Source organism: Notechis scutatus, chromosome 8, assembly GCF_049901735.1.
Source record: "Notechis scutatus isolate UNSWTSFEM ecotype Mainland chromosome 8, rNotScu1.2, whole genome shotgun sequence".
Classification (NCBI taxonomy): domain Eukaryota; kingdom Metazoa; phylum Chordata; class Lepidosauria; order Squamata; family Elapidae; genus Notechis; species Notechis scutatus.
This window is the reverse complement of record NC_142016.1, coordinates 25,092,785-25,116,765: the sequence shown is the minus strand read 5'-3', so window position 1 is coordinate 25,116,765 and position 23,981 is coordinate 25,092,785. Positions and strand designations below refer to the sequence as shown.

At 44.7% G+C, this 23,981-nt stretch overlaps 2 protein-coding genes and 1 long non-coding RNA gene across 4 annotated transcripts in view; 2 read left to right on the top strand and 1 right to left on the bottom strand.

The window, feature by feature from the left end:
• LOC148129980 (uncharacterized) overlaps positions 1 to 23,981 on the top strand; it is a 264,545-nt gene that overhangs the window by 70,944 nt on the left and 169,620 nt on the right. The window lies entirely within an intron of this gene.
• EIF3K (eukaryotic translation initiation factor 3 subunit K) lies at positions 5,082 to 13,704 on the bottom strand. Of its 2 annotated transcripts, XM_026690206.2 has the most exons (8): positions 13,536 to 13,704; positions 12,387 to 12,485; positions 11,200 to 11,320; positions 9,938 to 10,012; positions 9,182 to 9,248; positions 8,589 to 8,666; positions 7,588 to 7,713; positions 5,082 to 5,194 (listed from the first exon to the last, which is right to left on the bottom strand). In XM_026690206.2, exons 1-8 carry the CDS (start codon positions 13,592 to 13,594, stop codon positions 5,163 to 5,165), a joined length of 657 nt encoding a protein of 218 aa, XP_026545991.1. In that variant the 5' UTR covers positions 13,595 to 13,704; the 3' UTR covers positions 5,082 to 5,162. The 2 variants fall into 2 exon arrangements, with proteins under 2 accessions (XP_026545991.1, XP_026545992.1); XM_026690207.2 differs by lacking the exon at positions 13,536 to 13,704 and having other exon boundaries at positions 11,200 to 11,292.
• Positions 15,750 to 23,981, top strand: part of MAP4K1 (mitogen-activated protein kinase kinase kinase kinase 1) — a 39,029-nt gene continuing 30,797 nt past the window's right edge. The window contains exons 1-4 of the mRNA XM_087971218.1: positions 15,750 to 15,935; positions 18,187 to 18,244; positions 19,090 to 19,180; positions 19,994 to 20,058. Of these exons, the coding sequence (XP_087827344.1) occupies positions 15,825 to 15,935; positions 18,187 to 18,244; positions 19,090 to 19,180; positions 19,994 to 20,058 (325 nt within the window). The 5' untranslated portion in view covers positions 15,750 to 15,824. The remainder of the gene's footprint in view (positions 15,936 to 18,186; positions 18,245 to 19,089; positions 19,181 to 19,993; positions 20,059 to 23,981) is intronic.

The window sequence follows — 23,981 nt, the reverse complement described above, 5'->3', positions numbered from 1 at the left end:
GGGGCCTTAACCTGTAGCCTTGCAATTAGGATAGGGTGAGCAAAGCCAACACAAGCATTCAATTAGAAGTTGGATTCCCAAGATAGATGCTCCTCTTTAGGCATCCTACTTAAGATCCTAGAAGGGTGGCTCCCCTTCTAGCTACCCAAAGGATCATAGAGACTTAACACTTCCCCCAAGCATTGGGATGAAAGTAGAGCTAGTAGATTGTTGGGTGTCGCCATCGGGCAGAAGGATAAGCGTTGCTTTTAGCTCCCTTTTATGGATTGTTGTAAGCTGCCTAGAATTATTACAGCAGGAAGTCCTTGTTTAGCGACCGCTTGCAGTCCCGACCGGGCTGAAAAAGCAACTTGGCAACCTATCCTCGCGTTTATGATGACCTCTGCAGGTCTGTAAAGCAAAGGGAAATTTTAATTTCGTTCGTAAGCACAGTTACGGGTTCATCTCATTATTGCTTCACTTAACGACTAAGCTTATGGTCCCAATTGTGGTCGCTAAACAAGGACGACCTCTACGCAATAGGTGGCTATGTAAGCCCTACAGGTCAGTAAGCAAATAACGTTCTGAAAATATAGTCCTCTAACAGACAAAACATCCTTCGATATTTTTCACATCTTAACCTTTCTGGCAATGCGAAGCAGACAAAAATAAGCTAAATGCGTTGAAGACTGAGGACAGAAAATTCGGTTAAATGCTATTTTAATCTCTGATGGTTTTACTATTTTTCACCAACACTCATTTTATGATGTCTTTTATTTTTAGATCTTGCCCCGAGCTTGACCCTTCCAAGCAGTTACTTACTACAGGGCCAACTGGCAAACTTTTAGTAATGAGTAAAGAATTCTTAAAGAGAACCTACTGCCCCCCCACCCTTGGCAGCCTGACCAGAAATAAATAAAAAAGAAATCCAACATCAGAGATCAACCTATATCGCCTTCAGAAATGGACTATGACTTCATTCGTTTCCTCCATCGCCCTTCCCAGAACTATCTATTGGCGGTCACTGCAGGGAAAAAATCTGAATAAACAGCTCCAATAATCCAAGGATAAGAGAGACTTCCTGCTGAAAATTTCAGATTAGGAATGGCATGAAAACTCCGCCGGTTAGTGGCCATTCAGGATCACATCATTGCCTCCCAGGGCTGGTTTAGGGAGGGAAAAAAATGGAAGAATTTGAAGATCCCAAGCAATACAAATACGGGCAATCCCCTTTTGCACAAATCAGGAGGCTGTGAGTTCGATCCTTGGTAGAGGCCGATATTTCTCTCTCTCTCTCTCTCGGCACACTGAGAATATGTCTGCTGAATATAAACTCTGCACTGGTGACAGGAAAGGCATCGGGTCAGTAAAACCCTCAGCTCCATTCCGTAGCCCTGACTCCATCTGGACACAAGGGATTATGGGGCCCTTGAAAGACGAGTGATTCACTTAACGGTGGCAAGGAAAGTCATTAATACGGGGCGAAACTCACTGAGCAACTTGTCTTGCTTAGCAAACAGAAATTTTGGGGCTCAGTTGTGCCCGTAAGTCGAGGCCCGCAGAAGGAGAAGTAACACTGCAGTTGGGGGTTTATGAAACCAACTTTTGGCAATTCCTAGCAAACCTCAGGAAATGGGGAGGGAGGCCTCCTCGTTCCTTTCTGATGTTTGTGCAGGTAGAGAATCGGTTTACAAGGAACAAGCGGGGCCTTTCTTCCTTGTCTCCGAGCTTCTGGGCCCGGTGCCCGGTTCCCCGGGCCAGCCCGAGAGATGCTTCATTCAGGTTTGTTCCCAGGTGGGCATACCAGAGCGACTGCAGAACCAATCGGAGGAAGGAGAAAAACCAAGGTCTCTTTCCTGCCAGCCGAGATCGGTGCAAAATGAGCTGGGAAAGAGCGGAGAGCGATGGGAGATAAAAGCCCAGCCATCACAATAGGCCTCCTTTAGCCGTTTCTCAAAGGTTCGTTTGTGCTCCGGTCTCTTTTTTTTTTAAAGAGGATTGTCCCAAAAGTGCCTTTTTCAAGAGGCAACTGTGGATTTTCTGGTTAGAAGAACTTTAGAAGACTGGTAAACCATTCACTCCTCCCGTTGCCCTTCCCAGAACTATCTATGGTGGTCGTTGCAGGAAGAAAACCAGAATAAACACCTCAGAGAGTCCAAGAATAAAAGCGGGGGTCTCCAAACTTAGCAACTTTTAAGACTTGTGGACTTCTACTCCCAGAATTCCTCAGTCCACCATGCTGGCTGGGGAATTCTGGGAGTTGAAGTCCACCATGCTGGCTGGAGAATTCTGGGAGTTGAAGTCCACCATGCTGGCTGAGGAATTCTGGGAGTTGAAGTCCACCATGCTGGCTGGGGAATTCTGGGAGTTGAGGCTACAAGTCTTAAGGTTGCCAAGTTTGGAGACCTCTGGATAAGAGATATTTCCTGCCGAAGGTATCAAATTAGGAATGGCATGAAAATTCAGCCTGTTTGGGACCATTCAGGATCCTTTTAACATCATTGCCTCACAGGGTTGGTTTAGGGAGGGGGAAAAAATGGAAGAATTTGACGATCCCAAGCAATAGAGGTAGCCCTCAACTTAGAACCGTTTATTCATTTAATGACCGAAGTTACACCACCACTGAAAAAAAATTGATTTATTACCGTTTCTTTTTTAATAGTTGCAGAGTCCTGGTTAGAAGAACTTCAGAAGACTAGTGACCAGAAAGTCCAGTTGCCTCTTTGGGACAACCATGACCTACATGACAGAGAATCTTCCATAGACAGGACTTCACTTGTGCAGTGGTGGTTGCACCATTTTTGCACACAGCTTTTTTGTTTTTTACACACACCTCCTGCAAGAATCTCCCAAATAGTGAAAGGCATAAAAAGCAGGGAGGAGGGAAACCTTCCCTCCGTAGATATTTAAGCAGATTGCTCCTTCCAAGCATTGCAGAGGATACAACAGTGGTGGGACTCATCTCCGGGGAGGTTGGAATGAGTCTGTCTAGTGAGATGAGGTGGACCAACGGTTGCTTTCGTGGTGTGGAGACCATAACTTGGTCCTCAACACCAAGAAGACCAAGGAGCTGATAGTGGACTATAGAAGGAGCAGATCAGACCTCCAGCCCTGGCTTCTCAATGGAGACCGAGGGGAGCAAGTGGCCAGTTTTAAGTTTCTGGGTGTTACCCTAAAAAAGGACCTGATCTGGGGGGCCCACATTGCAGCCCTGGTCAAAGGGGTCCAGCAGAGATTAGACTACCTGAGGCTTCTCAGGAAACAACAGACGGATGAAAAACTGCTGGTGACCTTCTACCGCTGCACCATAGAGAGTAACTTAACTTACTACACACCTGTGTAGGGTTTGCCACTTGCACAGGGGCAGATAGGACAGCACTCCAGAGGGTGAAGGTCATTGCCCAGAGGATCCTGCGTTGTCCTCTCCCCTCTTTGGAAGAGCTTTAGAGCTCCCGCTGCCTTAAGAAAGTTCAAAACATCCTTAAAGATCCATCTCATCCTAGGAACCCTTTTTTTTTGGAACTATTACCATCTGGCAGACGGTACAGGACAATAATAAAAACAAGGACAAATAGGCTGAAAAACAGCTTCTATCCCAGGGCAGTAACTCTATTGAATTCTACTGTACAATGCAATATTAATGTAATATCAGGGGTTTTCAATTCAATGTGTGGGGTGTGAAAGGATGCGTGTTTGTGTTTATTTTCATAGTCATAATTTTTGTACACTGAAGATGGTATTTAATTTCATTGTACGAGGTGCAATGAGAATAAAGTAAACTAAAGAGACCCGTCAACGCAGGTCACTGTTGGTGGCAGAATAATCTGCAGTGGGGGAACCCAAAGCGAGAGGGCCAAAGCCTTGGAAGCCAGGCCGTCCTCGACTTACAACCACGCAGAGTTACAACGGTGCTGGGGAGAAAAAAAAAGCGACTTGCGACCGGTCCTCGCTATTATGACCACCTCTCTGCAATCACAACCCAGGTGTGCTCGGCAACCAGCTTGCGTTGACAAGGGTTGCAGCCTCCCCAGGTCAACCTTCCTTGGGGAGGGGGGGGCACCTCCAATCAAGTAAAGTCAATGGGGGGGGGGGAAGCTGGATTCACTTAATGACTGCAGCAGAAAAGGTTGTAAAACAGGGCAGGACTCACTTCAAGACTGCCTTGTTTAGCGAGAAAGTTCTGGTCCTAAGTTGTGACCGTGCACAATTCCCATCTCGACGGGTGGACGTTAAGTCGAGGTCTTGAGAAAGGGAAGTCAAGACCCTGTCCCACCTGGATCAGGGTCGGACAGCTTCGTGGAGCAACCTGCCCCCCTGGTGGCCCCAGGTATCTCTTTGTCTTGGAATCTCTCCCGGTCTCAAGGGCGGAGCCAGTTCCAACCACACCTTGTGAGTCATGCCCGTTGGAAGTTCCTGCACTGGCAAGTTCAAATCTGCAGGTGAATAGCTGCACCCACAACCAATCAATCAGGATAGAGCTGGAAGGGACCTTGGAGGTCTTCTAGTCCAACCCCCTGCCCAAGCAAGAAACCATAAACCATTTCAGTTTCTTCCGCCTTATATAGCTGGAGAACCGCTTCTCTTGGACAAGCTAGCAGGGAAAAGCAGCCAAATCTTATTTCTTCTTTTGGCTCCACACCCCCATCTAGTGGCCATTAGAAGAACAGCACAACCTGGGTCACAATCTGATTGTCCCATTGTATTTTAACTTGTTACCCTGGTTTTATTAGTTAACGCACCTTTAAGCTTTGACGTGGATTTCAAGGGGTGGCTCTTATCCATAGAGGGCAGTGTCCAGGGCCACGGATGAAATCCTGCAGGTGTGTTGTGTGGCTCAGGCTCCTGTCTTGGGTAGCTTCATACTACTTTTAATTTAATTTGAGAATTGCCCATTTCTTACTTTGTTATTTTATTTTGTGGGGGACAGCAAAATTCAGCACAGTGCATTACGTTCACAGAAACAACATATAAAATGCCTATCAAAAAAATACAAAACACCAGAGCTGTGAATTATTTTTAAAAAAACATACAGCAAATCAAATGGCCCGTGCCTGATAGAATCCAGGAAGCCAGACTCTTAAAGTAACAGCTATGTGTACCACTGGCAAATCAAACAGCTGTTTATTGGTTTTAAATAAACACCTTTAAAAAATGGGGCTGAAATTAGTATGGCGGATAAGGGGTCACTGGGAAGAAGCCATGATACTGGAAACACCTGAAAGAAAGCAGAAGGGAAACCGGGTGGTGAAAAGAGAGAAATTCAGAATATGAGTTTCAGGTCTTTGCTTGATCCAGGTGAACGCTCACAAGCTGGCAAAATTGTAGAGGATTACAACTCCCATCCACCTGAATTAGCATAACTGCATCGAATGGAGAAAGGAGTCTTGCAGGGAGCCCTCAAACTCACTTGCAGTCATAAATTGAGGCACGTGACAGGATTCAATTTATTTTATAACTGTTTTGACGTAGGTTATGAGTCCCTTCTGTTCTATTTTTTTAAATAAATACCTTTATTAAACATTAAAAAAGAATAGATACAAAATATAATACAACTCGTTAAAACGAAAAACACTATGAACATTACAAATCAATTTGATGGTGGTTATATACCCATTATTACTCCAGTACATATTTCATATTCCTGGTTATTTTTCAAGCATTATCCTCTTTAAACTCTTCCTTATTTATCTGCTCGATCTCTATCATTTATCCATTTGTATCAGTTTCCCCAAACCGTGTAGTACTTTGAGTCTTCCTTTTCTTTTAATTTTAAAGTTTATCCCACTTCAGCGTAATTGTAGATTTTTTTGAACCCTAACCCTTCTGTTCTTAAGTGAATCACATGGTCATTAAGCAAACCACGCCGTTGTGAAGAGCATCTAGCATAGGTAACGGCCGTCTGGTGCGGAGTTGCTCCGAACCGCAAGAGGGCCGACAAATAAACGGAATAATAATAATAATCATGAAAGGTGCCAAAAATCATGGGCATGTGGTCGCAGGACACCAGTCATAAATGCAAACTGGTTGCCAAGCCCTCAAAAAGTGATCACACAACTGCAGGGAGAGAGGGTGGCAACAGCCACAAGTAGCTTTCTAAAAGTTCGACATAATTTCAAACATTTGTTAAGCGGCCGATCGTAAATTGAGGACTACCTGTAATATACCAGAGCACCAATTTCGCCCGGTCCCCATCTTGCAATTCAGAGCCGCTTGAGATCACCTTTGTTTTTACCTTCCTAGAGTAGGCCTACCCTTAACACCTCTGATTTGCCTGAAGGGATGTGGATACGCATTTTAGGAGACGAAACAACACAGGTATGCAGCCACAAAAGCACCCCTCAAACAAACCGCTGGACAAAATTGATCTCAATTGCCTCCTTCCCACTGCACAGCAGCACTGCAACGATCCACAAACCAGAGGAAAAGTTCCTGATACACAGAGTTGAGGGAGAGTGCAGATCCAGGAACTTCCAAACCTTTCCTTAGGTTCCTGAATCACCTGTTGCAAGAAGCGAAGGAATGGGTAGGTCATGCCCCTGTCGGAATCTGAATCTGAGGAGGAAGACGAACAGCTGATAGGGAGTGGGAGTGTGGCTCCATTGGCTGTGGAGGAAACTGGGGAAGGGCAAAGCACGGCTGGGCAGAGCAGGGGAGAGAGCAAGGGAGAGGGAATTCAGAGGAAGACCTAGGCTCACCCCCTCTTCATCCTAGGGCACGCAGGGAGGAACGGAGAAGGGAGCAACGTGGGTTGCATGGTTTACAGGGAAGAAAAGGGCCCTGATTCCCTTCATTAGACACACCCGGGAATGAGAGTTTAAAAGGACTGAATGCTGAGTACGGCAGTTATTGGGAGCAAACGTGACTTTATCCTGTGTTGCCGCTGCTTATCTGTGTTCCTGGAATTCTTCTCAACCCTGTGAGTTTTGCCATGCCTGCACATCTGGAATTCTTGCTCCTGCCCTGCCAAACCAATTACCTCATTTTGGCTTGCGTGGACTTATCATTACAGTTTGTGTTGACCATGTTTTAGACTTGATTCGTTATAGTCAAAGGCTGTTCCTGGAAGTTTTTTTTCTCCTGGACACTGGGGGCAAAGTTGGAGCTAATAAAGGGACTCTTATTGATTATCTGTGCTTTTGTGCCCTGCCCCTTTGGGTCCTTACAGGGTGATATTTTAAAGTTGTGGCTAAATAGAGGCTGCTATTCTACCTGGAGGGGGTGGGGAGGAAAGCATTGCGACGGACAAACTTCAACTCATAACCTCATGATGGTTGTTAGGATCTGCCTACATGGGGAACCTCATCAAGTCAAGAGAGGGAATAAGCACAGCTTCCCAAAATTGGAAAATAGTTACACTGGGCTTCCGAGTTCCAAATGGACACGACACACACCGACACACACCAGAGATGCTCTTCTCAGCAACTCCTGAGAGCTGAACTAAGGCGGCAAGCATCACACGTAGGAAAAAGTGATGGCGCATGCGGTTGACCTACTGCAACACTCAGCTCCAAACAGCAAAATTTATAAGCCATCTCCTCTTTAGTATAGAAAAAAAATAAAAATAAAAAAGGAGGGAAATGAGCAGGAGAAAAAAAAAAAGATACTCACTGTCAAAGTCTATTTTCTCCACAATGTTTTTAGGCTTGATGTTCTCTTCCTGGTTTAAAATGAATATTGTCCCGGGTTCTGTTTCTACCCAGCCGTATTTGATCATCCAAGACTTCAGCTGATTATCTGCAGAAAAGAAGAAGAGTTACAGGCTGGGAGGATTGAGCCAAAGAGAGAATTCGGTGTTTTGTCAGAAATTCTCTTTCTTCCTTCAAGTTTATGAAAACGATTGTTGAGGCGAAATATATGGAGAACAGCAAAACTGTGAAAGCAATGGAGAATTTGGAATGGGAAGAACAAAATGAATTGTGCAGCTAAGGACCCAGGAGTAGTTTCACCACGTAGAAAACTAAAGAGAAACGTAAAATTAATTTGCTTCCCATTCGAACATGTGCTGATCCTGTCACCTTGAACCATGAGACAGGCGGCAATTTGATTGATAGATAGAATGAATGAATGGATGGATGGATCGATAGACAGACAGACAGACAGACAGAGGTAGATGGAGTAGACAGAGGTATATATCTATAGATGATATAGATTAGAGAAAGAGAGATGTGAGAGAGATGTAGATGGTAAATATAGATGATTGATATAGATTAGAGAGAAAGAGATTAGAGATAGATAGAGGTAGATAGGTAGATGATTGATATAGATTAGAGGTAGAGAGAGAAATTAGAGATAGAGGTAGATAGGTAGATATAGATGATTGATAGAGATTAGATAGAGATAGAGATTAGAGGTAGATAGATAGATATAGATAGATCGTATAGATGATTGATAGATTAGATTATAGACAGATATAGAGATTAGAGATCAATATCGACAGAGACATACATGTTACAAATTAACATGTAGATTAAAACACGGTTTTCCGTATTTCCTCCCATATCCCCCCATTCTAAATATCAGCAGGCTCCAAGGGACAACAAAACATTGTCATGAACCCACATAACAAAGGGAAGGAAATTATATAACTGCCTGTACAGCCACTCACTCACCTGTTAGATCGCCCAACATTTTGGCCAGAAGCCATCGGTCAATGTGCTGGTATGTGATTCCAACTACGTGACAAATGACTGAAAAAGGAAAATAACACAATTAAGGAAAAGGAAGAAACTGAATACTTTTTGACATCAGACTTATTTTATCAATAGTTAGCTATTAGCTAATAAAAACAGAAGTTAGAAATGTGTAAATGAAAGAAAAGGACTAATGATATAAGGGAGGTTTGTTAAAATGGATAAGCAACTATTATTATTGTTATTACTATAGAACTAAAACCAGTGTAACAAATATTGTTGTACACATTTTCATTATTTCCTAAAAATATTTGTACCCAGACAACACACTGTTTAACTAAAAATGAAATCTGTATATGTTATAAAATACAATAAAATTATTTTTAAAATGACTTCAAATTGTGCAGTTCTGGCTGCTCTCTTGACTTTATTTTTTTTGACACATACCCCCTGCAAGAATCTCCCAAATATTAAAAGACATATCAAGCAGGGAGGGGGGGAAACCACCCCTCCCACAATGGAGCAATACTTGAGACCCCCCCCCCAAGCAAATTGCAATACTTTTGACTTACATTTCCTAACTGAATCTTCAAATCCGATGATCCCATCCAGGAGTTTCATATTCTTATCCAGAGCTTGCTATTATTAAAAAAAAAAAAAATCAGAAATGAGAGAGGATAGCCTTGGTCAAGGCCAGCACCACAGCCAATGACAGATATCGGTCTACTTTTCTACAAGCATCTAAACTTACTGTTTTTCAGGAGATTAAACAAAAGCAGCATGAAAATTAATTTAAAACATTTGCAATCGACCAAACAACCTGACACATATTAAACCAGAGGCCTCCAACCTTGGTAACTTTAAGCCTGGAGGACTTCAACTCCCAGAATTCCCCAGCCAGATTTGCAGCTTTGTTGGCTGGGGAATTCTGGGAGTTGAAGTCCTCTAGGCTTAAAGTGGCCAAGGTTGGAGACCCCTGTGTTAAACGAGTGTCTCTTCCCAAAAACCAATGGAACAAATGTGTCGTTCTGCAGATGTTCCTCGGACTGCAATACAGGTATGAGAGCACACCTGTATTGACAGCAATTGGGAGCCGAATTTCCATTCCTAAGCTAGATGGTCGTTAAGTGAGCTGCATCCGAGTTTGCAATCTTTTTTTTTCAGGGCTGCTGTAATTTTGTAACAGTGGCTATATGAACGGTTGCAAGTCAAGGACTACCTGTATTAAAACTATTTATTTCGCAAACACAAACGAATTTGATTTCTGCAGGCTTATCAGTCATGTCTGTGTGAATCTATTCATCAATAAAAAAAAAAAATTAACTTACCCAGAAAGCCTGAAAATGACAGTTCTCCAACAATTCCCCCAGGTATAAGATCTGACGGATCGGGCTCTCCTCTTGCTGGCAGCAGCAGAGTTAAGGAATGCTACATAGGGAGCTGGAGAAATGCATGGAAAATTCCTCCCCACCCCTCTCCCCCAAGGATCTTATGGACCGGACAAGCTATTAAATATTCCCATGCTTGGTCTCTGACCAAAAGCCACCTGAAGAGACTTGGAAGCGTTTGAAATGTGGTTTTACAGGCAGCTGTTATGTATAAGTCGGGTTGATAAAAATCAGAAATGAGGTGATAAGCTGCCTGGGAAAGCCAAGGGAAATCATCAAAACCATAAAAAAAAGAGAAAGTTAGAATATTTCGGACATTGGGATGCAACGTTCAGAAAAACACGGCATCCTTCACTTAATCCTCCTCCAAGGGAAGATTGAAGGCGAATGAGGTCCAGGCAGGAGGAGAACATCATGGCTTCAAATTCTAAGGAACTGGTTCGGACAAAACTCAGCAGCCCTTTTTTGTGTGGCTGTTGATAAAAATAGGATTGCCAACATGGTCACCAATGTCCGGTGACAGACAGGGCACAAGAAGAAGAATGCTGCCCAGCTAAAACAGAGGCTTATGTACATCTGATCGTACCTCCACCTATCTAAGTAAGCCTGATGGCATATTTGGTGGCTGGCTCAGGAATTCTGGGAGTGGAAGTCCACAAGTTACAAAGGGACCATAGTTGCCCACTCCTGGTCTAAGCCATCGTTCTCCGCTGAATTCTCCATCTAGACCAGAGGTCTCCAAACTTGGCCCCTTTAAGACTGGTGGACTTCAACTCCCAGAATTCCTCAGCTAACGTGACTGGAGGAGGAATTCTGGGAGTTGAAGTCCACCGGTCTTAAAGTGGCCAAGTTTAGGGACCCCTGGTCTAGCAGGTTCTTAACAGAATTGGGATTTCTGTACGATTTAGGGCACGAGTCTTCCAACTTGGCAAGTTTAAGACTTGTGGACTTCAACTCCCAGAATTCCTCAGCTAACGTGACTGGAGGAGGAATTCTGGGGTTGAACTCCACAAGTCTTAAAGTGGCCAAGTTTAGGGACCTCTGGTCTACGTATTGATGACTGGGGAATTCTGGGAGTTGAAGTCCACCAGTCTTAAAGTGCCCAAGTCTAGACTTTTTCCTGGTGAGCTGTGCCTGGTGGGAGGCTTCAAGTCCTAAAATGGGATTTGGGGGGAAGTTATCCTAGAGTACAAAGAGGATACGCGAGCCTGGTCAATCATGCACTTGCAGAGCGTGAAGTCCGTGTGAGGCAGGTTGGTCAGTGCTTTGAGGAGAATCTGGGCAGTCACCGAGACCTGGAATAAGTTAGGATTAAACTGATACCTAGAGGAGAAAAGGATGGCGAGATCACAACCTGACAAGTTTGTGCAGGAAGCCCAACATGAAAGCACAGCATTTCAGGATTTCTCCTTCCAGAACAGGGGTGTCAAACTCGATTTCATGGAGGGCTGCAACAGGGTCACCTTGACCTCCGGGGATGTGGGTGGGGATAGGCGTGGCCAGATCGACAGTCGGGGGCACTTGTAGTGGCCAAGTGCTAAGGCAGGACCTCCCTCAGACCCTCCCTCTCATTATGGAGCCTCGGTGGCACAGTGGTTAGAGTGCAGTACTGCAAGCTACTCCTACTGCAATTTGGCAGATCAAATCCCACCAGGCTCAAGGTTGACCCATCCTTCCGAGGTGGGTAAAATGAGGACCCCAAATTGTCCTCATTTTGGCTGATTCTGTAAACCGCTTAGAGAGGGCTGTAAAGCAGTGTAAAACATTATATATGTCTAAGTGCTATTGCTATTATAATCTTCCTTTCTTTTCTTCTTTTTTCCTTCCCTCTTCATTCACCGTTCTTCTTCCTTCCCCTCTTTCCTTCTTTTTCTTTGTCTTTTCTCTTTCCCTTTCTCCTTTCCCGTCCCTTCCTGCATGCTCAAATGTAAAAGGGAAAACATTTCTCCTTTTGTTTCATTTTGGAGTTTGTTTTGATAGGACTCTGCCAGCCAAAATGGAGCTCGGGGCTGCGTGCCGCCCTCCCATGAGCTCCGTTTTCGCTGGCCGCAGGCTGGTCCTTTGCGGTTTCCAAGGTGACCCCCATGGGCCAGATCTAAGCACTCTGCAGGCCAGATTTCGCCCGCAGGCCTCAAGTTTGGCACCCCTACCTTAGAATCTATTTAAGAAATTTTAGATGGCTGCTCAAACTCTCATTGACTCCAGGCCATTTACAGAGATAAAAGACTAAAACAGCAACAATGAAAAAAAGCAACAACTCCTTTCACCCTCTTGCCAACAACCACCAACTGAGTCAGCAGAATGGGCTCCATCCCACTTCTGGATCTCCAGGTCTTGCCTTCGATGCTTTGTGAAAGGGTGTAAAAGCGGCAAATGATCAGCAACTCACAGTTTGAGCACAGCCAAGTTGGCCTCCAAGTCATAGGCATTCTCTTTGGCCTGGGTCTCCACATAGTGCTGCAGGGTGACAAGATTTTCTGGGTTGTATCTGAAATTCAGGAAAAGATGGAGCAGCTGTCAGGAAGGACGTCCTAAGGACCAATGGATGCAGGTAGAGGTGACCAGTGACAAGCGGTTTCTTAAGACTTCCAGGCATCACTTATTTGAAATATTAACACTGAAATTGATTTCATCCTTCTAGCCACTGTCTAGCGGCCACTGCAGGATGAAGGAGGCCTCCTCTACTGCATGTTTCCTAACCAATACGGCCTTTGCCAATTGGTCCCACAATACAAGTCAATCCATCTTGTTTTGGGTCTTTTTTCATGGACACTTTTTAAAATGGATTTAAGACTGAGAAAGTTGGATGTGTCCCAAGGCAAAATGCAAGAAAGGAAGCCCAGGGTCTGTTTGATCAAGTGGAGGATCAGTTCACCCCCGCTTCAACCTCTCCAGGGATCTCTAGGTGGTCCCCTTTCCAACCGCCTGAAAGCAAGTGGTGGAGAAAGGCAGAACCCTCCATTTTGATTGCAAAATCGAATAACTATAAAAATTGAGAAGCAGACGAATTCCTAATAGTTATAAAAACTTGTTTGGGTTTAGGAATTCTATTTCTTTCGTTTATTGAGTTATATTTTGTGGTGTTTTTATGGGGGGGGGTGGCTGCACCAAGGGAGGCTCATTTCAATTTCATTATACACATGTTGCGTGCATTGAAAAATAAATATTTGATTTGATTTGACTAAATCCGTTTGATTTAAAAATCTAATGATGGTTATAAAAACTGGGAAATAGATAATTCCTAATGATTATAAAAACTGGGACGCTGATTAAATCGTTTGATTTAAAAATCCAATAATGACTATAAAAAGTGGGAAGCTGACTAATTCCTTCCGCCCCATCCCGGTTTCTCCTCCCTAAATCCCATTTTTCAAGCTAAAAGGAGATGCAGGAGACGCAGAAATGCTGCCAGTCCGGCGGAGACGTGGGGTTCCTGAGCATGAGCAGAGTGCCATCCTCCCACAAAGCTTCCTGAGGTTCCTAGCTGAAGGTTTCAAAGCTCCGGGGACCGCTTTGGTGGGGGGAAGGGGAGAAATACCTGTCGATGCCCTTCAGCAGCTTCCCGACGCTCGCCCGCATCTGCTCGAAGGCCGCCATGTCTGCGGAGGCTGGAGACGAAGAGGAAGCCGGAAAAAGGAAGCGGAAGAAGCAAAGCGAAGGGAACTTCCGGCTGAAGGCGCCAACTTCCTTTCCCGCTCTAGGTTTTGCCTACGGAGCACACGGAGTACGCGTGCGCAGTGAAAATCGAAGCGTTTCTCAAACTTCAGCCACTTTAAGACGGGTTGGGACTTCAACTCCCAGCATTCCTCAGCCGGCCTTGCTGGGACAGAATAGACTCCTTCCCTTGGGTCCAGCGAATCCGCTGCATTGTGCATTGTGGGATTTATTTCCATTTTTACAATTTTAAATGTATACTGTTGTAAAGAAATGGGCATGAAAGTTAAAGTTGAAGTCCACACGTCTTAAAAGCGGCTGAGGATGAAAACCACTGGCACAGAGCCGCCTTCTCTGAGCCCCGCCTTATAAGTAGCCCCGCCCACTTCCCCGCCTCCTTGTAGAAAGCATGTGCTTTTTCTTTTTTTTTGACAATGAGGACTAGGAACTTGTTTTACTTTCTTCAGCGCCCCTTTTGAAAAACAACTCTCCAAATACATCCTAGCTCTGTGCGAGAATCATAAAAGTTTCTTCTCTGATCGGCTACCTCAATGCCCCCTGGCAGGGCCAACAGGGGCGGGGGAGGAAAGCAGGCTGGGAGCCCCCCCCCATTCCAGCATTTCTGCAACTTAACCCTACCAGACTCTGCTATGTCCTCCCCACCTTCCAAGGGCTGCACCAGAGATGGGGTGGGCCTTCAGCATGGTTTAACACAGGGATGTCCAACCTTGGCAACTTTAAGGTGTGTGGATTTCAACTCCCAGAATTCCCCAGCCAGCACATGCCGGCTGGGGAATTCTGGGAGTTGAAGTCCACACACCTTAAAGTTGCCAAGGTTGGACATCCCTGGTCTAGCACAGGTCTTAGATTCCTGCAGGCTGCTGGCCTAGAGATTTTGCCCCCATGAGATGCCCACTGTCCCAGCCTAGGAGATAATCAGTCAGCAGAGACCAGAATCCACCCTCTGGAGGCAATGGAGAAATCTTATAAAATATTACGTGTGTTACCTGTGAAAGGTGCAGCCCAGGTGGCAGGTGCAACTGATGGGAGGTTTTGAACATCATCTCCCCCCCCCAAAAAAATAAAATAAATGGGACCTTCCTTTGATCCCATATCACTTAAGCTCCAAGACCCCAAGTTGCATTTCCCATGTGGCTTTGGAGGAAAAGGATGGAGGGGTCATGCTTGTTACAGTAAATATCTGTTTGGGTATTTGTTGATTTATTCAATACTAGCTCTTCACCTGTGCTTCGCTACAAAACTATGTGGCCAGGATTAGTTTTGGGGGAGGAAAAAAAATGGGGGGGGGGGGATTCTGTCTCTGCCTGCCAGCATCCATTGGTATTCATCTGGCTAGCATCCTGTCAGCATGTGAGAGTTGAGGGCTGTTTGGAAACTGAAACAGTATTTGCTGTGTGAGCAAGGAGACAGCAAGGAGCCTGGGCGTGGCTTAGCTCAACTGTTCTGTACTAAAGCTGAATGCTGCTGTGAAACTGAAACTGAAACTCCTCCCCTCTGCTTGTGTCTTGCATTTGGAACAGATTTCTTTTGTCACTTTTTAACTTGTCTTATTCTCCTCCCTTTTCCCTCCTTTATGTTAGCTTGAATCTTAACATTTGTTTTTTGAAATTTGATAAAGATACTTAAACTGGAGGCTTTAAAGTATGTACTTTGGGTTCGAACTGAATTTCTTCCCTTTAAAAACTGTTCTTGGGAAAAAAAATTTTCCAGTAGATGATAACTGGACATTGGGGGCCAAGTTGGAGGAATTAAAGGGACTTTGCCCATTTTTGTGAATTTGTTGCTTTTATGCCACACCCCTTTGGGTCATCACAGTATGTTATGTTCATACTTATACTTGTTTTTTTCATACCTTCTTGACCAACAAATGAAATAAGTAAATAAAATAAAAAATAAAACCTGCCCGCTGGAAAGATCCCCATCCACTACATCCAAGCTCCCAGGAAGGGTCTTGACCATTTCTGGATGAGCCGAGAAGGCCCTTCATCCTTCAACCCCAGAAATCTGCTCGCCCACATTAATCACACTGCAAATCAGGAAGCAGAACTCTACTGAGAACTTCACCCGTATCCTGACCACAGCACAGAGAACGACGCCTACACGCGTGCAGAGTTTATATACTCTGCCTGCACAAGCGGGGAAACCCTGAACAATGGATGTTCAAGAAAGAGCAGCTCAACTGGAGATTTCCACCCGAAACCCTCAAGAGGACTTTGAACTTTTGCAGCGTGTTGGCGGAGGGACCTATGGGGAAGTCTATAAGGTAACCTCACTTGTCCTGCATGGGGGTTTGGGTTCGAGTGCTGCCCGGGCACCTTTTTTTCCAGCTGGGGAGTGGTGATTGTGGCTTAAATGGTTTTGTTCCTGGACATCATTTAACAAATGCAACAAATATAGATCAGGCTTCCAAGAAAAGGCAAGGTGCAAAGGATTTTTAAAAAGAAAAAAAAAAGTTAATATTAGTCTGTGGAACTTTGGGCCACATGATATACGGTAGGGGAAACTGATCTTATTAATCTAATAGTCTAATAAATATGTAGTATGCATTTCCAACTGCTTGCAATGCATTAAAATCATGGTTGCATCTTAGTTAAAACCCATAAGGAAGGTTAATCTGATGGTTTAGCAATAAATGTACTATAATTGTTTGGGGTGGAAGCAGGCATAAAAGTACAGAAGAGTGGACTTTTTTTTTTTTTTTTGATTCCCATCACTGGTCCCAAGTCCATTCGTGGCTGCAAATTCTATCATTTAATCAGCTTTATGTGAGCAAGAAGGTATGGGACGGTGTGACTGAATCCCAGCCAAGACTAATCGTTTGCAAAAAAAAAAATTCCTGCAACTAACCTGTTTTTAAAAGGTAGAAGATTTTGGTAGCTCCTTCACAAATTGCATTAAATCATTTTATTAAAGGCTAATAATTAATTTAACTAAAATGGCACAGGCCTGCAAAATGAATAAAATGTGGTAGTCGAAAAAATTGCTCTTACGTTATTCCTGATTGTTTTGCACTCTCTCTCTCTCTCTCTCTTTCCTTCCTTCCCTCCCTCCCTCCCTCTCTTTTTGTCCTAAACATATTGGAAATACCCATAAGGGCAGGTGGTCCCTGGATTTGGACTTTGTATGGGTCTCCTTAGGGAATGTAAGAATATCTCTCATGTTTTCATCAGAGTCTGTTGTTTTATTTTATTTGATTTAATTCGAATGCTCATACTGATTAGGTCAGTTCCAATCACCAGATCGACTAGAACAGAATTGGTTTAAAAGTGAGCTGTTGCTGTTTAAAAGCATGTTAATTTACAATACCCTGAGCGACATTTGGAATCGAATCAGTCTAACTTTCTGTTTTAACAGTGTCTCTCTCAACCTTAGCAACTTTAATATGCGTGGGCTTCAACTCCCAGAAATCCCCAGCAGTCTGGCTGGCGACGGGGAATTCTGGGAGTTGAAGTCCACAATCTTCAAAATGCCAAGGTTGAAACACATCTCTGTACAGCATCGTCCTACATGCCAAAGAGATATTATTTGATCCCTTGGCTTACCAATGAAAGCCTTGCACCCGTACAACCCTGCATTAATTTGAGTTTTAATTGCTGCAATTTAGGCTTCTGTGTAAAGACTCCTCAAAGCTGCACAGATGGCTGTCTGGCAGCCCCAGATGAAGTTTCCTGTTTGCTACTACAACTTTCTTTTGTTTTTTTATTGACTTGTGTTTTTTAATACCCCTGTAATCAAACAAAGCCTCGCAGTTTGGCCAGATGTACATAATTATGCCGTATTTTTCTTCTTCTTCTTCTTCTTGAATAATCCCTACAAGAAAAGGATGTTTCCTTTCTGTTAGTCATACCCCTCACAACTGAATTAATACCCATGCTTGAACACATCCCCCTCCCTCAACCGTTTAGCCCAGCAAGGGGCTAAAATCCTTGATCTGTTCCACTCTGTTTTTGCAAAAAAAAAAAAAAAATCTCATGTTTTGTCCTCAGCCGGTTTCTCACGTCTCTGTTTTCCCAAGAAGGAAAGATTGAGCAATCTCATGTTGGCCTTGCCACAATGACCCCCACCCCCAATGCTGCCTACAAAACATAAAAATCTTGCTTTAACAGCACAAAATGTGGATGAAAATAATAATAATAATCACACACACACACACACACACACACAGAAAACTAGCTGAGGGCAGCAGCTGTATCCTCTGCCAGCAATACACAAAACGTTTTCAGCTCCGCTTCTGGCTTCCTCTTTCTCACTTTCCCTTCCAAACTGGGAAATGTCAGAGAAAGCCAAGAGTTAAACCAAAAAAAAAAAAAAATAAATGATGGTAGAAACACATCAAACCAGCCAAGATGGAGTAAGTGCAGAATTAGAACTCTGCTCCGGAGCCAAGGTGGTCGTTATACCTTTTGTAATTCCATTTGCTTGATTTAAATAGAATTTCTGCCTCCTGCCGCTAAAATTCAAAATCAAAAATAAACTTTTTTTTATTAACTTTGGTGTCACTGTCATCTTCTCAGGCAAGGAAGAGAGAGTCGGGAAAACTGTCTGCCATCAAAATTGTCAAAATGGAAGCAGGTGAGCAAGGACAAAAATTAAGCCAGGGTTTCCCAACCTTGGTGACTGCAACTCCTATATTCCCCAGCTAGCCATGTGTAACCTTCCCAGCTGGCTTCCAGCAAGCAAAGATAATGTGGGAAGCCAGATTCGCTGAACGACTGCACAATTCGCTTCACCACTGCAGTGATTTGCCTTAACAATGGCGGCAAAAGAGGTCATAAAGTGGGGGCAAAGCTCACTTAACAACTGCCTTTGCTGGACAACAAAAATCGGGGGCTCAATTGTGATCATCAGTCGAGGACTGCCTGTAACTCAGCAACGTAGTAGTGGAGATGTTGGCTGTCGAAGCCCTGGAACATCTAGAAAGCTCAGATCCAGTTGTTTCAAGAAAGGAGAATATCTGTAGCTCGGGATCAACATGACGGGTCCTTGGTGGTCTCTGAGCTTGCTTGTTTCCTTGCAGACATCTCATGACCCAGCTAGCTAACATCATCAGTGCTAGAAGGGAGGGAGGTTTTCAGAGAGGAGGAGGAGGAGGAGGAGGACTGCAGGGTCCTTGGTGCTCTCTGAGCTTGCTTGTTTCCTTGCAGACATCTCATGACCCAACTAGCTAACATCATCAGTGCTGGAAGGGAGGGATGTTTGCAGAAAGGAAGAGTGGAGGAGGAGGAGGAGGAGGAGGAGGAGGAGGAGGAGGAGGAGGAGAACTGTTGGGTCCTTGGTGCTCTCTGAGCTTGTTTGTTTCCTTGCAGACATCTCATGACCCAACTAGGTAACATCATCAGTGGTAGGAGGGAGAGCCTGTTTCCCTTCTCTCCTAAAACCCTAAAATGCCTGTTTCTCTTCTTCTTCTTTTTGCCCAGATGATGATTGCGTGGCTATCCAACAAGAGATCGTGATGGTGAAAACCTGCAAACATCCGAACATCGTCGCGTACTACGGGAGTTACATCCGGTGAGCGATCTTTCTCTGAAGATGGGACGGTTCTCTTGCAAATTGTTTCCCTGCCTTGAGAAAGGGTGGTGTGGGTGGGTTGCGAAACGGGTGTATGAAAGAGCCGTGGTGGCGCAGTGGCTAGAATGCAGCATTGCATTCAGGCTCATTCTGCCGACTGTCAGCAGTTCGATTCTCACTGGCTCAAGGTTGAACTCAGCCTTCCGCTCTTCCGAGGTTGGTAAAATAAGGACCCGGATTGTTGGGGGGGCAAGAGGCTGACTCTGTAAACCTCTTAGAGGGGGCTGCAAAGCACCATGAAGTGGCGTATAAGTGTTATGGCTACGATTAGAAAGCGCTCTGTCAACCCCATTTAAATCCTGAGTCTCAAGCCAAATTTCCAAAAATTCAAAAGGATTTATTGGGAGTTAACATGCCAGCACCGCCTGGGTGTAGCGGACTCTGAGACACGTCATGCATTGTCACCCTTGACTCTGGTTTCCCCCCACCCCCCTGGGTGTATCATAATTCATATTCTCCAATGGGACACCTCCATAGCCCAGAGTCATCAATCATGCTCTTCAGTTAGAATTGTGCACGGCAGAAAACTTCGGTCACCTAGTTACTATCTTTGAAAACTATGTATGGAATGCGCTTTCGGTTTGCAAGCTGCCGCACTGCTCCCTTTCTGTCGGCAACTCTAAAAGACCATAGAAGTATTTGATGAGTTGATACGCTCCTGGGCAACCTGGATAGCTGGCCCTGATTCTTCCTCCTCCTTTCCCCCATTCTCAGCTTCCTTCCACACGAACCCTCTTTCTCTCCTTCCTTCAGGTTTAAGAAGCTGTGGATTTGCATGGAATTCTGCGCAGGAGGATCCCTCCAGGACATCTATCAAGGTAGCTGCTAAAAAGTCAGGACAAATCTCACTTGCACTTCCTAAGTTCCGCTTATAAAATCATAGAGTCCTAGCGCTGGAAGGGGCCTTGGATGACTTCTAGTCCAACATCCTGTTCAAGGCAAGAGACCCTATACCAGGGGTCCCCAAATTTGGCAACTTTAAGACTGGTGGACTTCAACTCCCAGAATTCCTGAGTTAACATGACTGGAGGAGGAATTCTAGGAGTGGAAGTCCACAAGTCTTAAAGCTGTCAAGTTTGAAGACCTCTGGTCTCCAGTATCTATCTTCTATCTCCATCTCTGTCTGTCTGTCTGTCTAATCCAAGGGTCTTCAACCTTGGCAAGTTTAAGACTTGTGGACTTCAACTCCCAGAATTTCTGTGCTAACATGACTGGAGGAGGAATTCTGGGAAGTCCACAAATCTTAAAGCTTTGCTGGCTGAGGAATCCTGGGAGTTAAAGTCCACAAGTCTTAAAGTAGCCAAGGTTGGCTGAGGAATTCTGGGAGTTGAAGTCCACAAGTCTTAAAGTGGCCAAGGTTGGCTGAGGAATTCTGGGAGTTGCAGTCCACAAGTCTTAAAGTGGCCAAGATTGGCTGAGGAATTCTGGGAGTTGAAGTCCACAAGTCTTAAAGTAGCCAAGGTTGGCTGAGGAATTCTGGGAGTTGAAGTCCACAAAGCTGTGAAGTTTAAAGACCCCATCCCTATACTATGGGGACAAATGAAGTTTAAAGACCCCTGCCCTATACTATGGGGACAAATGATGTCCAGTCAAACCCTAACAGAGTTGGAAGGGACCTTGGAGGTCTTCTAGTCCAACCCCTTGCCTAGGCAGGAAATCCTACACCACTTCAGACAAGTGGTTATCCAACATCTTTTTAAAAACTTCCAGTGTTGGAGCACCCACAATTTCTGAAGGGATGTTGTTCCACTGCTTATTTGTTCTCCCTGTCAGGAAATTCCTCCTTAGTTCTAAGTTGCTTCTCTCCTTGATTAGTTTCCACCCGTTGCTTCTTGTTCTGCCTTCAGGGGCTTTGGAGAATAGCTTGACTCCCCTCTTCTTTGGGGCAGCCCCTCAAAATATTGGAAGACTGCCCTCATGTGTCCCCTAGTCCTTCTTTTCATTAGACTAGACATACCCAGTTCCAGCAACCGTTCTTCATATGATGAATTGTTGTGGGAATTGGGGATGTCTAGTTTAACCATCTGACGAACGGTTGCAGAAACTGGGTATGTCTGGTTTAAGGAAGAGAAGGACTCGGGGAGACATGATAGCAGTCTTCCAATATTTGAAGGGCTGCCCCAAAGAAGAGGGAGTCAAGCTATTCTCCAAAGCCCCTGAAGGCAGAACAAGAAGCAACGGGTGGAAATTAATCAAGGAGAGAAGCAACTTAGAACTAAGGAGGAATTTCCTGGCAATGAGAACAATTCATCAGTGGAACAGCTTCCCCCCAGAAATTGTGGGATTCCATCACTGGAGGTTTTGAAGAAAAGATTGATTAGCCATTTGCCCAGAATGGTGTAGGGCCTCCTGCTTGGGCAAGGGGTTGGACTAGAAGACCTCCAAGGTCCCTTCCAACTCTCTCATTCTGTATTCTAAGATACAGTCTGTAGGGAACTTTCCTTCGTTCTTATCTCTCAAAGTGTTTTTAATGTAAATTTAAGCCCCGTGCAGTTGTTAAGAGAGGAGGGAAGGATGTGACTCTCACGCACACACATCAAGCATGTCACTTTGGGTGCCAGGTTCGTAGCCTCCGTGGGGGAGGAGTACAACCGAATGATTAGGCCAGGGGTGTCCAACCTTGGCAACTTTAAGACTTGTGGACTTCAACTCAGCAAAGCTGGCTGAGGAATTCTGGGAGTTGAAGTCCACAAGTCTTAAAGTTGCCAAGGTTGGACACCCCTGGATTAGGCAGTCCTTTTTTTTTTTTTTTTTTTTGCAACAGAAGTGAAACAAAGTGCGGTTGTTGGTTTTCTCTAGCATGTCAATAGCACCTGCTTCAAAGGAAGACAGACCCCAGGTTGTTCAGCTGGCTTAAGTGAGGTTGCAAACTTCCCCCTTTCCAGTCTGCTTACGTTGTTTCGCACTTCAGAGCTGCCTTCAGCTGCTTGCAAGGAGAAGAGAAAACCATAAAGGGAGGCACAAAGCCAAGCGCTCCTGTTTCTTGGACAAACACAAAAGTTTCGTTACTTTTCAGCCAGCTTGAAAGAAGAATGGTTAACATGGCCGGGAGGAATTACTGCATGGTAGGTTGAGAATAAAATAGTGTTAAGTCTAATTAGAAGGAAAAATTCCCGGCAAGAAAGAAATTTATTGGGATGGGATCGAGGAGAAGGTTCCCTTGGTCTGGATCACTCTCTGCTTTTTTATTCGATAGAATTGCGAATTGAAGTGTGCGCTTAGCTTAGGTGAGCACAATTCCCTAATCTTCTGATCTTCTAAAGAAGTTGCCCTGATGAGATTACCTAGTTTGGTCATGAAACGTCTGCAAGGAAGCCGCCAAGCTCAGAGAGCACCAAGGACTCCACAGTTCAAACCTGAGTTGCAAATATTCTCTTCTATTGGTCTAAGACAGGGGTCTTCAAACTTGACGGCTTTAAGACTTGTGGACTTCCGCTCCCAGAATTCCTCCTCCAGTCATGTTAGCTCAGGAATTCTGGGAGTTGAAGTCCACAAGTCTTAAACTTGCCAAGTTGGAAGACCCTTGGTCTAAGGTCTTCTGGCTAGCTGTGCTTGTCCTCTTCTTCACCGAAGAAACCTCCAAACACCCCCTGGAGATGTTGCCACCAATGTGATCCATTGTGAGCGTTCGAGATTTCATCAACGTTCTAAGCCATCAAGAGAACAATGCCGTCTACCACCAAAGTCATCCCACCAGCTCCAACACTGAACTCTCTGGAGATCGGGTTAAAGATCAAGAGAGGTACTAATACCACTCTAAAAAGCCTTAGTAAGGCCGCACCTAGAGTACTGCATCCAGTTTTGGTCACCACACTATAAAAAAGATGTTGAGACTCGAGAAAAAGTACAGAGAAGAGCAACCAGGATGATGAGGGGACTGGAGACTAAAACACACGATGAACGGTTGCAGGAACTGGGCCTGGCTAGTCTAGGGAAGAGAAGGACCAGGGGAGACAGGAGAGCATCTTCCAATATTTGAGGGGCTGCTACAGAGAGGAGGAAGGGGTCAAGCTATTTTCTAAGGCACCTGAAGGCCAGACAAGGAATAATGGATGGAAACTGATCAAGGAGAGATTCAACCTGGAAATAAGGAGAAACTTTCTAACAGTGAGATCAACCATCCAATGGAAGAGAAGTTGCCTTCAGAAGTTGTGGGAGCTTCATCACTTGAGACTTCCAAGAAGAAACTGGACTGCCATCTGTCAGAAATGGTGTAGGGTCTCCCGCTTGGGCAGGGGGTTGGACTAGATGACCTACAAGGTCCCTTCCAACTCTGATGATCTGTTATCTTAGTAGGAAAGAACATAAGAAGAGGACCTGCTGGATAGGATCTACTAGCCCATCTAGTCAAGCAGCCTATTGGTGAAGTAGCCAACAACCAACCTGAGCCAAGAGCCATTGATCTCCCAAGACTTCCATCAATTGGTCCAACTCTTGTTTTTTAAGCGAGACAAGTGCCTCACTGGCACATCATCTCAAGGCAGCAAATTCCAAAGTTTGATATATATATATATTCTGAGGTTCTCGCGGGTATTTGTATGTGTATCTTTGGTTATTCGGGTTTTCTCCCGCGTAAGATTGGAAGTATCTAGGCAATGTTTCGATGAAGTCTCATTCATCATCTTCAGGCTTGTGTCTTCGGCTCTGTGCTTCTCTGAGTGCTTCTCTGTGCTTACTGTGAGAAGCACAGAGCCGAAGACACAAGCCTGAAGATGATGAATGAGACTTCATCGAAACATTG

What these genes read in the sequence shown, in the direction of transcription:
- EIF3K (XM_026690206.2), bottom strand. Translation starts at nt 13,594, where the DNA reads ATGGCGGCCTTCGAGCAGATGCGGGCGAGCGTCGGGAAGCTGCTGAAG. An exon ending in CTGCTGAAGGGCATCGACAG is followed by an intron (nt 12,486 to 13,535) that starts GTATTTCTCCCC and finishes CCTGAATTTCAG; the next exon opens with ATACAACCCAGAAAATCTTG. An exon ending in GCATGATTGACCAGGCTCGC is followed by an intron (nt 10,013 to 11,199) that starts GTATCCTCTTTG and finishes TGCTGCTGCCAG; the next exon opens with CAAGAGGAGAGCCCGATCCG.